The sequence below is a fragment of the Barbus barbus genome (genome assembly GCF_936440315.1).
Source record: "Barbus barbus genome assembly, chromosome: 5".
Classification (NCBI taxonomy): domain Eukaryota; kingdom Metazoa; phylum Chordata; class Actinopteri; order Cypriniformes; family Cyprinidae; genus Barbus; species Barbus barbus.
The window spans coordinates 12,215,820-12,228,916 of record NC_136733.1 but is presented as its reverse complement, the minus strand read 5'-3'; the positions used below and the strand labels follow the sequence as shown (position 1 = coordinate 12,228,916).

The following is a 13,097-nucleotide window of genomic DNA, read 5'->3' as shown; positions in this document are numbered from 1 at the left end:
TGTCTCTGAGCTCTTCAGGCAGTTCCTTTGACCTCATGATTCTCATTTGCTCTGACACGCACTGTGAGCTGTAAGGTCTTATATAGACAGGTGTGTGGCTTTCCTAATCAAGTCCAGTCGGTATAATCAAACACAGCTGGACTCAAATGAAGGTGTAGAACCATCTCAAGGATGATCCGAAGAAATGGACAGCACCTGAGTTAAATATATGAGTGTCACAGCAAAGAGTCTGAATACTTAGGACCATGTGATATTTCAGTTTTTCTTTTTTAATAAATTTGCAAAAATGTCAACAATTCTGTGTTTTTCTGTCAATATGGGGTGCTGTGTGTACATTAATGAGGAAATAAAATGATTTTAGCAAATGGCTGCAATATAACAAAGAGTGAAAAATTTAAGGGGGTCTGAATACTTTCCGTACCCACTGTATATCTGCAATCGATCGCAGTTTGAGTAGCCTATAGTTCTGTGTAACTGCATAGATAAACCGTGCTGTCAGCAGCATAATTTAGAGCATGCCAGTTGAGAAATGCAATAAAATACAATGCTTGTTATATTCCAATATTCCAGAGAATATTATTCAGTGAATTAACATTATCCAGTGAATTATTCTTCCCTCTTTAGCCTATTAAACAGCTTATAAACCTACTAAAACTGTAGTTAAAAATGAGGTTGATATGACTCCTGTCCTTTATTTATTTTCTCCATTTCAAAACATTAGACATTCTACGTTTATTTTGCTTATTGCTAATATTAGTGTTGCTGCTAAAGCTTTTTAAAATGTTTTTTATTGTTGTAATACGAAGATTAAATTTAACATGACAGGGCTCTAGACTGCGACCAAAATGGAAATTTTTTGCGAGTTAAAATTTGACGTGGTCGCATTTGTACGAGTGCATGGTCTGCGCTGCTCCAAAGCGTCAGCTTCATACAGCGCGCGCTGCAGAGCTGCTGCACATTATAGCAGGAGTCAGATTTCACTGATCACGTGAAGAGAGGCGCTTTCAGCGCGAGCGCTTCGTGGGTAGAGCCTGGTTTATACTTGCCGCATCAGCACGAGCTCGAAGGTGCGCATCGCGGACGGAGCGCAACGGAGGATTTTGTTTTCAAACTAAAGTAAAAGACCTCTTCTTAAACCAGAGAAGGTGAACATGCTGGTATTCTTGTAGAAAAAACATGCAAGTCCTGTCAGCCACAGCCAGTTTAGTTTTACTTTTCTTTTTGTTTTCGTTTTGAGAAGCTTGTTATCTTTGCTGTTTACCTCACGTTATGCTACGGAGGCTTTCCTTAATTTAAAAAAATAATAATAATATTTATTTGCTTCCTCAGAGTTTGCTAAACATTCTGTAATATACTCGGTATCTAACACAGCATGTGATGTGTCCTATGCCATGCCTCGTCTTATTCCTTTTTGTTAATAAATGTTATGTAAGCTAGTTTGTCATTGTCAACGTACTGTTTTATTGTTGTTGTGCTTTTTAATTAAGAATAACAATGAATCCATCTTTTGTTTTAGTCTTAAAAAGTGAAAGGTGTATAGATAAGCAAAACAGACAATTATCTTTTCTTGTAAAACGTGACACCACGATCGCGAATTTGAAAGTGAAAGCGCACGAAAAGAGGAATTCCAGTTCACAAAATATAAATCACAAATAATACAGATGAAAAAGAACGAGTTGAATGTTGAACACTTTCGTTACCATATAACTATAAACTATGATAAAAGTTCATCAGCATGTATTGATTAATCAAATGTTCAAATGTGCAAAAACAAAAAAACAAATTGCAACCAAATTATGTGCTCTTGCACATAACTGAGAAAGTTAGTCGCAAAAGTGAGATCAGTGGGAAGAATGAGTCTAGAGCCCTGCATGAAAGACTGCTAATTCTCAAAACAGTTTTTAAGATGACTGAAAGGAGGAAAAACCAAAGTGAAGCATGGACTTACTTCACGCAGTCATTTATTTACTTTATAACAGTAAATAAATATTGGTTCTGCATATCGGTTATCGGGCACATAAACATGCAAATAATTGGTATCGGTTATAAAAAATCAATATCGGTCGATCACTATTTTAGACTCAGCTCTCACAGGACCTATCATATTTGTTGGGTACTGAGATATGTTTGACTCCGTGAGGCAATAAACCTTGTCCGTCCAACAAAGATGTTTACTGTTAGCTGCTCTCACAGCAGCAAAAAATTGCTAGTCAACTGTTGGAATCCTCCTCACACAATGGACAGACGAACCTGAACTGTGTATCTTCTGGACATTATCTCGATGGAACTCTCAACTTCTTATATACACACTGTAAAAAAAAAAAAAAAAAGTTGAGCCAACTTAAAATTTTAAGGCAACCAAACTCCAAGCTTCAACTTGTTGTTTTAAGTTTATACAACAAAAAGTTGAGAATCTCCTACAAAAAATAAGTTGAGAGAACTCAAAAATCTGCTGAAGCTGGTTGGCTCAACTTTTTTTTTTTTTTACAGTGCATGGATCTAGTGTGAAGGCTATGGATTTGTGGCATTTGGCTTTTGATGTTGTGTCATCTTTTCTAAAATCTTTGTAAAAATTATTTTATTGTTATTTATTTATTAATATTAATTTATTTTTATTAATATTGTTTATTTTATTTTATTTTGCTTATTTATTTGTTTTATTAGATTTTGGGGGTCTGTCGGGGGGTGGGGTGGATTCTGGATTTGTACAGCTGCTTTTTGTTTTGGGCTACTGTTCCTGGAAAAAATCAATAAACAGTTGTTAACAAAAAAAAAAGTTTACATGGCATTTTCTTTTCATCTTGCCTCCATATAATAATTTTTACATTATTATTATTATTATTATTATGCATTTAAATTAGTGTTAATATAATCCCAGAAACTATATTACTGTTCCATATGCCACCACCTGCTGTCAGAGAGTGAAATTGCATCTCTTTCAGCCCATCTGCAGTTTGTTTCATCCAGACATTTTATGTAACAATTTCACAAAACTAAAGTTAGACCGTTCTGTTTTTGCTTCAGATTTTGAAATTATACAGTCTAATACGGGGTGTCAAACTCCCCAATTAAACACACCTGATACAGCTAATCAAGTCATTTAGGCTTATTTGAAAACTGCATGGTTTGTGTGTTGGAGCAGGGTTGGAACTAAATTCTGCAGGGCTGCAGCCCTACAGGAACTGAGTTTGACACCCCTGGTTTAGATGCAACTCTAATTAAACACACCCGATCCAGCTAATCAAGTCATTAAAGATGCCATAGGCGATTGTCTTTAGAAACATTTTTTGTTATTCTGGTTGAAAGTCTCGTCACATCCTGATAGCAATCATTAAGTTAAGTGGTCTAAATGTATTTATCTGTATTTATATATTCTGTGGAAGGTGTAGGACCAAGAAATGTTCGTCCAATCAAAATGCTCGGTCCGAGCATTTTAATTGGCTTTCCTACCTGCCTGTCAACGTATGTATTTGCATACCTCTGCGCACCCTGTTCGCGCAGACATGATACGTCATCAGCACGTTCACGCACGCTGTGCAGATAGAGCAAGAATGGCAGGCAAACATCAACAACCCAATCTTCCTTCCTGGTATTGTAGTACTTTTACTAACTGTGCTATAAAGTTTTGTCACCGGTGAATGTCACATGATGTAGCCCAGCGGTTCCCAATTCCAGTCCTCGCGCTCTGCTTATTTTGCATGTCTCACGCTTAGTTAACACACCTGATTCAGATAACCAGCTCGTTAGAAGAGAGCTACGTGCATGAACTCTGTTCCGATTGACATGTTCCCTACACAGTGTTCATTGCTCCCTACTCCCTGAGCAGGGGAAATCCGTTGAAGTTTACTTCACTTCGGAACATTGATTCAAGGATTTGCACTGCGCAGCGTCTTCACACTCAGACGAAACTTACTAGAGAAGTGTGAAGTGTGACATAATATACCTCTGTAAATAAATACAATTTAAATTCAAGTCTCGCACACTTCAATGCCTTTAGTATGGAACATACGCTTTGAACTGGAATCATGGCGAGATATCTGGTGATGTCCAGATGTCCTTTGAACTTTATATTTGTTAGGCTAGTGGTTTTTCCTGTGGTATCAAATTTAAATTTAAATTTAAAATTGTAAAATTTAAATGGTATCTTAAATATTGGTGTTGTGTAAGCTTATTTATTAGAATATAAAATAACAGATCAAAAACAATGATAACAGCAACTATTTTATTGAAAATATTGGCTGGGCAAGTAATAATTTGAAAAAATTCTTTAGCATTGAACCCTGCTTATGTTGGCATGTTGCTAACGATGTCAGACTTGTTATAAACAGTTGTAATAAACAAACAGCACAAACAAATAATGAATTTCCAGTCCATTTGAATTAGATTTAACTATTTTTTTTTGGCAAATTTAGTAAATACACTTTTAGTGTATACTGAAATATATTTATTATTAACTGAGCTCAATTACAATGAATTTTGGCAAGGACATTTAAGTATTTAACCTCAGTATTTAGCAAAAATAAGGTCTCCTTAAAAGTAAGAACAATTCTGCTGAGTTCAATCTGGAATGGCTGTTTAGTTAAGATCAGCATCTATAATGCCCTAAAAGGCTATCTAGGTAAGGATCTCACTAGATTTTGGTACAAAGCTTGCATCTAATGGCGTTTTTTGACTGCACAGCTCGGCTCACTTTCTGGCACTTTTCCACTGCACAGTATGGCACGGTACGGCTCGCTTAAATAGTACCACCTCGGTTGAGATTCCAAGCGAGCCGTAGTGATACTAAAATGTGACGTGTTAACACTGCAGAACACTAATTGGTCAGAGGGAATCGTAACTACCAGCTTCATTGGATTTGCAACACGAGACACCAAACCCACTAGATTTAAATAGTCAGCAACAGCCACCGTAGTATTGTTTGCATGACTTAAACGACTTGCTTTAAAAAAAGAAAAAAAGAAAAAGGATTAAAAAAAAAGAATGGCTCCTGTGTATTTTTTTGCGCGTTTGTGTCTCACGTTTACAATGATATCACAGCAGTAGAGGTGATGTGACTAGTCTATAATCCCACCCACTTTGAAACGATACTAACCGCAGTGGACAAGCAATCAAGCCGAGCTGTGCGAGTCGAACCACACAGTGGAAAAGCGAAGTGAGCAGAGGCGTGCCGAGTCGTACCACACAGTGGAAAAGCGCCATAAATAACAAATAATCTGGCTTAATATGAGAAATTATTATTAATTACCTTTGAGCGAAACATCAAGAGGGACTCTAGGGAGGGGCGTGTTGATGATATCACTAAGATCCACTTCCTTTTCTTCATAGAAGTGCAATTCTCTGCCGCCTCCACTTGCAAAGCGAAACGGGATGAACTCTTGAGACTGAAATCCATACAGAGGCTAAAGGAGACAAGCACAATTAAGGAAAACCAGATATACAAAGGCAAAAGGATTTATGAAGGGTTCTGAATGTTGTGGTTCAGATAGAGAGGAAACCAACAGTTCTCAATTTGTTTCAGTTTTCTCACCTCCACGTTTTTTAGTTTAAGAGCATGGTCAATGTCGCCAGTAGTAAGTTTTCTTCTTTTACCATGGTGCATGAACTTCAGTGCGTCCTGTGTGAGATATCACAACAACAGATAAACAACACCTTCAGTTTTTATATGTAATCTCTCAAATGGAAAAGAATGCACATTGCTATAATCAGTTATTACATTATCAACTGGTTATAATCACCAGCTATCATATGATTTGATCTAATAACAATCATTGTCCACATTAGATTCCAACTTATATATTAAATAAAACAAATATATCACAGCGCTTCCCAGTTTTTTGGTACTATTGTGACTCTTTTGGCTAAACCAAAAGAAACAATTTTAGTGAAATGCTGTAATCATCTGTTCAAAAAAATATGTGAATGTTAAAATAAAGAATGTGAAACTCCCAAATGCACGTCAAACTCAAAAGCACATGCAAAGCATGCAATGACTGTTGCAATTTAAACATTTGAAAGGATACTATGGCACAGTTATTGCTGTCCTTATTCAAACTGATTTTTTTTTTCTCGTGAATATATGGCTGACCTGAAGAATGAAAGCTATATCACACACTTGGAAAATTATGAGCTATATCACCGCTTATCGACACTAGGGGTGTGACAAAACACTTGAGACAAAATTCAGATACTTGTTTCACTAGAATGAGACAATATTTTAATACTATTTTTAAGAAATTTTCAATAACAACATATTTGTCTTTTAATTACAAAGTCAAACAATGCAGTTGTAATTTGAAATATTTTAACTAATCTAGGGCTGTAACTAATGATTATTTTGGTAATAAAGTAATCTACTGATTATTTTGACAATTGAGTAATCTGATATTTTTAGTAACAAACAGGCCTAGGTGTAAACCAGGCTTTAGTATGTCTATTTACTATTTATATATAAACTAATAATGAGGCAATAATAATTGGCTCAAATAAAATATGAAAACCAAGTAACTGCATGGTTTTTCTTGAACACTGTTAAAATATATAATGTAATATGCCTATAGCCAACATAATATGAACGTAACCAATTTAAGTACATTATGTACATAACAAATACCTGCAGAGTGCGCCAACGCCCTTGGTGATGTTTCACTGTACAGCGTGATTAAACAATGTTTAAATCCATTCAATTTTAATATCTGGCCACATGCAAACTCAGAAACTTTTATTTTGAAATCGCGATGTACAATTAATGGCATATTTAGAAATAGGCTGATGTATTCTCCTGTGTTGGCAAAGGTTTATAAATGATTTACGTTACAAATCTAGTGAGATGATGCACACTGTTTTCCCAGATGAACTTTAAGCTATTTAAATTCACAGCATATGCAGAGGATCAGTTTAGCCCCTTTCACGATCCCGGTAAATATATTCTGGCAATCATATCGTTCTTATGGAGATGACATGATTACTTTGAGCTGTTAACAACGCTCAGCTGCTTTCTAGTTTTTCCATGTTTTTTTACATTCTGTGGTAAATATGCACTAGATGGACATCTTTAATCATTGCGCTTCGTCAGGGCTGCGGTTCTGCTACTGGATACTATTATGCGCATCTCGTTTAAGGGCAAATAAAATCTGATTGGCTAGTAATGTTAGTTTGGTTGAGAAATATGTGCTCCTCTTATACCATTGGTAGGCGAATTTGAAAGTGATCAACAAGTTTTTTTAAATATAGGATTGTTGTTGTTGTTTTTTTCGCAGCCAAACGCTGCACGCCAGAGATCCGGCATTGTGCCGGAAAACTTTAAGCCCTGTATATTGTTTTATATTCTAATATATTATCCCGATTAATTAACTAGACCAATAAGGAAAATACGATAAACATGTAATATATAACTTTTTTTTTTAATTATTCATGTTGTCTGTATAAACTATAACTTTCATAAGAAAAATATAAATAATTTGTTAATTGCAATTGTAAATACCTGCACAATCTCTTTGATCCTGTAGCTAACCTCTTCACTGAGGGCCAGACAACTGTCTTCCTGCAGTGAGCCCACACCCACTGACTCCGCCATCGCCTTCATGGATTCGGTGGGCAAGATCACTGAACACAGCTTCTGTCTGCGCTCCTCTGCCATGTCTCACTCTGCAGCAGGAATACAACCACATTTCAGTCAGATATATTCACATTTCAAGTAACTGTCATTAATAATTTTCAATAACTGTTGTAAAAAAGAACATTAAGAATAATCTGCTGACTCAGTAATATTTTGCACTAATGCTATCCTTTCCAAATATGTTTATCAATGTATAGTTGGGTCAAAGATAAAAAGGGTGTTTCAAGCATCAAAACAATTTAAGCGTAATACAGCTTCTGAACAAAAATAATGACTATCATGCAGTTTTTAATCATGTTTTACAGAAGACACCCACTAGAATGTCTTTAAGTGTAACAATATTTATATGCCAAAAAATCTTAAGCATATTTTAAACATGAATCATTTGATGACATGTTAAAAGACTCACAGTATCACAGTGCAGCCCTCAAATTCCATTTAACTTTCATTTTTAAATCTGTATAGTTTGCTAATCTCTTTAATCCACCAGGTTTTAACTATTTGTCAGCAAGAAGTTTTTGTAGAGAAGTGAAGATCATTTAAAATATAATCAAATTTAGTATGATCACATATTCTTTTTTGTAATTTAATAAATACAGGTCAGAATAAGTATGTTGTTTCATTTTCATACGCTGAATGACCATGTTGTTACTCTGAATGACGATTTGCAAAAAAAGGAGATAATATTGCCATTGTTCCCATAACTGAAATGCCTTTAGTATTAGCCTGTAACATTAAATTACTTTTATTTATAACATTCCTGAGTAAATTACTGCAGAATCAGATGTTGAAATTGTATTCTACTGTTCTGATGCTCCCCTGCCATGCTTGCTTATCTTGTCACTTTGTTTCTGATTTGCTCTGCCCCAAAAATTGTTGCTTGCAGGTATATTTATGAATACTTTCTGTTTGCCAACATAAACGACATTATCAGGATTAGTATTTTACCTCTCTTGAACTTGTGACATACTGTAGTGAAGGGGAAGTCTCTGTTCAGAAATATTGGCAAGCTATTATTCTGACAACTGCGATCCTCAATACCTTTCTCTCTTCCTTGCTAAAGGCACGTTCACAACAAGTACGATAACTATAATGATATAGTTCAAAAAAATTATTCTAAATATAAAAGAAAAAGAGAAACAATATTGTTGGAATCTCTTTTATATTGTTAGATATTGTTGGATTTTTTATTTATTTACTTTTTACAGCTGATGAATGATAAAAGCATTGACAGCCAATCAGAATCCATTCCACTTTGAAGATTATGAACATTTAAAGAGGTAGATGATAAACATGCAGCGCATGTTTAGAACAGTGCTATCGTTCATTGGTGTGGAGGCTACCATAGTTACTGTTATAGTTATCTTTATAGTTGTTCTTGGTGTGAATGGGCTTTAAGAGTGCCACCCAATCTACTGGGTCTCCACTTAATTTATTAGCTTTTTACAGTGCCTAGCAACTTCTTCTGTTCATGGACGTCTAAAATTAATAAAAAACACAAATTAATCAATACATAAATGCATTCAAATATTAATATTGAGTTCAACACATTTGTCAGTGCTAAATACTACTCAATTATCTGCAATATAAATAAGATGCTAAAATGGTTATTTATACAGTTATACTGTCATTCAGTGTAATGGATGACACTGGTGTAACAAAGAATTTGCATTACACTGAATTATACTTCAGCTTATATTGCAAGCAATCAACTGGCTACCAGTACCAGCATTAAACAGTGAGCGTGGCAAGTTAATTACAATTTTTTTTTACAACATCTCACAATGTAAGTGTTTTTTGGCATGTCACTGAATTACGTGTTTTTTGTAACCTACGATACCACTACATGAAAAGGTGTAATTAACAAATATTTAAGAGCAATATTCCCACTTTTCTTGCAGCACCACGCAGTCTTCAGTGTGCCATCTGATGATGTCATAGACTGTCGAATGACTATCAGTTTTTTTATGATTTCAGAATGGCTTCTTGTTCCTGTTACACTGAATGACTGCTGACAAACTGCATTTTTTGGGACAAAAGTCCACTGGTTATTTAAATACAAAAAAAATATATATTATAATAATAAACAGTTCTTTTAATATAACACAGCCAACACTTACATGAAAATACCAAGACAACAAATGTATTTATAACCTGGTATTTTATATGTTTACTTAAAGATGTAATGGTAAAAATCAAAGTCTGGACCATTACGCTGAATGACAATTTTACACTTTGGAACTTTATTTCTCCCATATTTTGACATTTTGTCACCAAAGTTATTTGAAATATGAAAGCAGACTTCACGTGCATTTAACATGTCCTTTTATGCATAAAAATAAATTACATTTGTAAACTTAATTTGATGCGGACACCAAAATGGTGACATCTCGTCTTTGACCCAGTTGTAACAACATTATAGTGGCATAATTTTCTATTCTATTCCATTCCTTTCTATCAACTTAAAAGCTCTTATTCAAATACTTCATTTTATTATATATATATATATATATATATAGCCAGTGAAAATGTTGGTAGGGCAAGCCCAAATCTGATGTGCTGGTTCAACCTGGCAGGCAAAAAATAATACCGAGTACTCCATTACAATAGGATTACGTTACAATTCAGAAAAATCAACACTTTAACTGGAATCGAAACAAGTTGCAAGATAGTAAATGGTGATTATCACAAACAATCCAGTTTAAAAATAGATATACGTATTTACAAAAAGTAAAATAATAAAACGTAAAAAAAAGAAAAAAAAAAAAGATCGTTTTAGATTGCAACAGGAATTCAGAAAACATCCTCCACTATTCAACTCTTTTAATGGTCCATTTTTCTCCAGCAAACATGCTTTAATGTCCGAAAATGTTTACTCGAGTCGATGGGTTTTCAAGCACATATTTAAACACACTTCACGAGGTATAATACACTCAAATAATGATATACTACGCTGTCACAAAGTTGTATATGCACATATTTAAGGGTCTTAAGACTTCAGTCGATAATTTATATATATAACTGTGGAGTTGATCATAGTTGTTTTTCCTGCAATAAAATGGCACAAAAAGCTGAACTGAACTGCATGTCGTTCTTACCTTTAAAAAGAGGATGCTACGAGGTTAAAACGAGCAAAAAAACAAATCAAAACGAGCAAATCCCGTATTTATGGCTGCTCACTTTGTATTAGTACAGCTAACTGTTTATTTATCCACTAGCTGTATTATTTGTTGCTTTCTGTATTTATACTTGATATATCCTGTTCAGCGCCGAACCATTTTTTCCGAAAATCCGCCATTTTGAATTTGCTGGAAGGTCCTGAGAATGCGAAGGTAAATTTGAATCTTAATCTCACATACACGCGTTTACAAATAAACGCGTTTTAGCGTCACTTTTGATAAACTGTATAAATAAGATGACAAACGATTTACTATTAACTACAGCTGATATTTCACGCAAAAAACAAAGAAAAAACCCGCATATAGGTTTAATTCTTATGCATCTTTCAAGACATCGATTGCCGAGTCTGCTGTAGACTCCCGCTATCAACTAGTCATGCCTACAATAGTCAAAAAGCCATCTTCCACAAGAGTCATACATTTTATATTATGTTTATAATAAAGTATCAATATTCCCTTGTTGAAATGTTCGCTAATGTCAAAATTAAAAGTAAAGAATGTGAAAAGATGCTTCCAAAAGGTTATTATAATTTTGTGAATTAACGTACCGCTTGTCGAAATCACAAACATGAATAGAACAAAAGTAACAGGTCAACATAAAAAAATTAAACATATTAATGTATAGTACAGAGACGCGGGGAGAAAAGGATGATGTGAAACATACGACGCATGAATTAACGTTAAAAAATGAAAAATTTCCATTGTAAAATTTCTCCAGTCTTTTTGTGTAGGTGGGAGGGGATTTTTTAAATCGTCACTTTAATTATTGCCCGACTTTCAGCAGTGCAACAACTAATTAACTCGTAATTATGGAACTGGTTCAAAAATAGGTTAATTGTTAATTTAAAGGAGCAGAAGTGGGCCGAAGGTTTGATGCGGGGTTAGTTTGCAGATTTGGTTCTCTGATTAAATGAGAACGATGACAGAAAGTTTAGTCTTGCATCTTCTAACTTTGATTTTGACAGTAGAGTTTAGTGATGTGAGAACATCTCCACTAAGCTCTGACCCCCGTATACCCTATCCATCCGGTCGGTCGCAGATGAGTGAACATTTCCAAATCAAGCAGCCTTCGAATCAAATGAAAGAGACACCCGGCAGACAGATCACACGTGTCAAAACTGTAGCCGTGATTTGTCACGAGAACTACATGGAGATTGCGATTAAGGCTGACCTCTTTGTTGCTGGTCTACCTGTGGATGCTTCGGAGCTGCAGCTTGGCGCCGACAGTCAATTAATTCCTTCTTGTAAAGTGACCGCGTTCTCCACTAACGAGTACATCATAGCAGCTGATCTCACCGACTGTGGCACTCAACACTGGGTATGAGCAATTGATTATCTTTGTACATATTTTGGGTGTGCCTAATCTCTGAATAGGATAGTGACCGTGAACAAAATGCTTCATGTTGCAATGCATGCTGGGTACCAGCATAGTAAATGGCTGTATCCGAAATCGCCCTCTATACCATACCATCAAATAATGCACTTGAGGGAACAGCCATTTTAAGTAGTTTTCGAAACCATAGTGGATGTTCTCGAGTGCACTCATTCAATCCCACAATGCACCGCAAAAACGAGTGTACAACCGATTTACACTCAACCATAGACATATGTCTATACACTCAACGGCTAGAGAATTCCCGCGTCTCGCCAGAAGATGGCGCCCGCAGCTGAATCATCCATCCATTCATTTTAGAAGTGCTCTCCATGGCGTAATACAACACGGGTACAAAATTAATTGTAAATTGACTATTAAGGTTTATACAAAATTTCCGTGACAGAGTTCAAGATAAATCCTTCAATCTTACTACTGGAGCTGCCCGTATCAAATTATTAAACCGCAAGCAAACTATGCAAAAGCGGCAGTCCTTCCGGTGCACTCGGTGTCCGAATTCACTCACTAGTTTTCTTTTTTTTTTTTTTTTCTTCTTTTTTTTTTAATGCAAATCAAAACATATTACATTACAATATGCGCAATTTAACAAGGGGGATACGTACAATATCACATGTATAAATAAGGGCAACATAAATCAGCATGGAATATCATCATAAGAACTACAAAAAAATAAAAAAATAAAAAATAAATGTATAATAATAAAAAAAAAAAATAAAAAAAAGAAATAATAATAATAATAATTACATATTACAACGGATTCAAGAATGTTAAATGTTTTAGAAGCTTTGGAATTCAAAGGTTTGGACACATTCTTAAAAGAAGTAAAAAGAGCTTTTACATCAGAAGAAAACATTCTAAAATTAGGTTTACATTGAATAGTTCTGGCTTTATGAATGTGAAATTTACCCAG

At 34.9% G+C, this 13,097-nt stretch overlaps 2 protein-coding genes across 2 annotated transcripts in view; one reads left to right on the top strand and one right to left on the bottom strand.

Annotated features, from left to right (window-relative positions):
* Positions 1-11,162, bottom strand: part of LOC306869911 (transcription initiation factor TFIID subunit 6-like) — a 98,352-nt gene extending 87,190 nt beyond the window's left edge. The window contains exons 1-4 of the mRNA XM_079416846.1: positions 10,714-11,162; positions 7,481-7,644; positions 5,528-5,614; positions 5,246-5,399 (exon numbers count right to left, since the gene is read on the bottom strand). Of these exons, the coding sequence (XP_079272972.1) occupies positions 5,246-5,399; positions 5,528-5,614; positions 7,481-7,636 (397 nt within the window). The 5' untranslated portion in view covers positions 7,637-7,644; positions 10,714-11,162. The remainder of the gene's footprint in view (positions 1-5,245; positions 5,400-5,527; positions 5,615-7,480; positions 7,645-10,713) is intronic.
* Positions 11,163-11,766: 604 nt separating this feature from the next.
* Positions 11,767-13,097, top strand: part of LOC306869912 (zona pellucida sperm-binding protein 3-like) — an 89,461-nt gene continuing 88,130 nt past the window's right edge. The window contains exon 1 of the mRNA XM_079416847.1: positions 11,767-12,112. Coding sequence (XP_079272973.1) covers positions 11,834-12,112 — 279 coding nt within the window. The 5' untranslated portion in view covers positions 11,767-11,833. The remainder of the gene's footprint in view (positions 12,113-13,097) is intronic.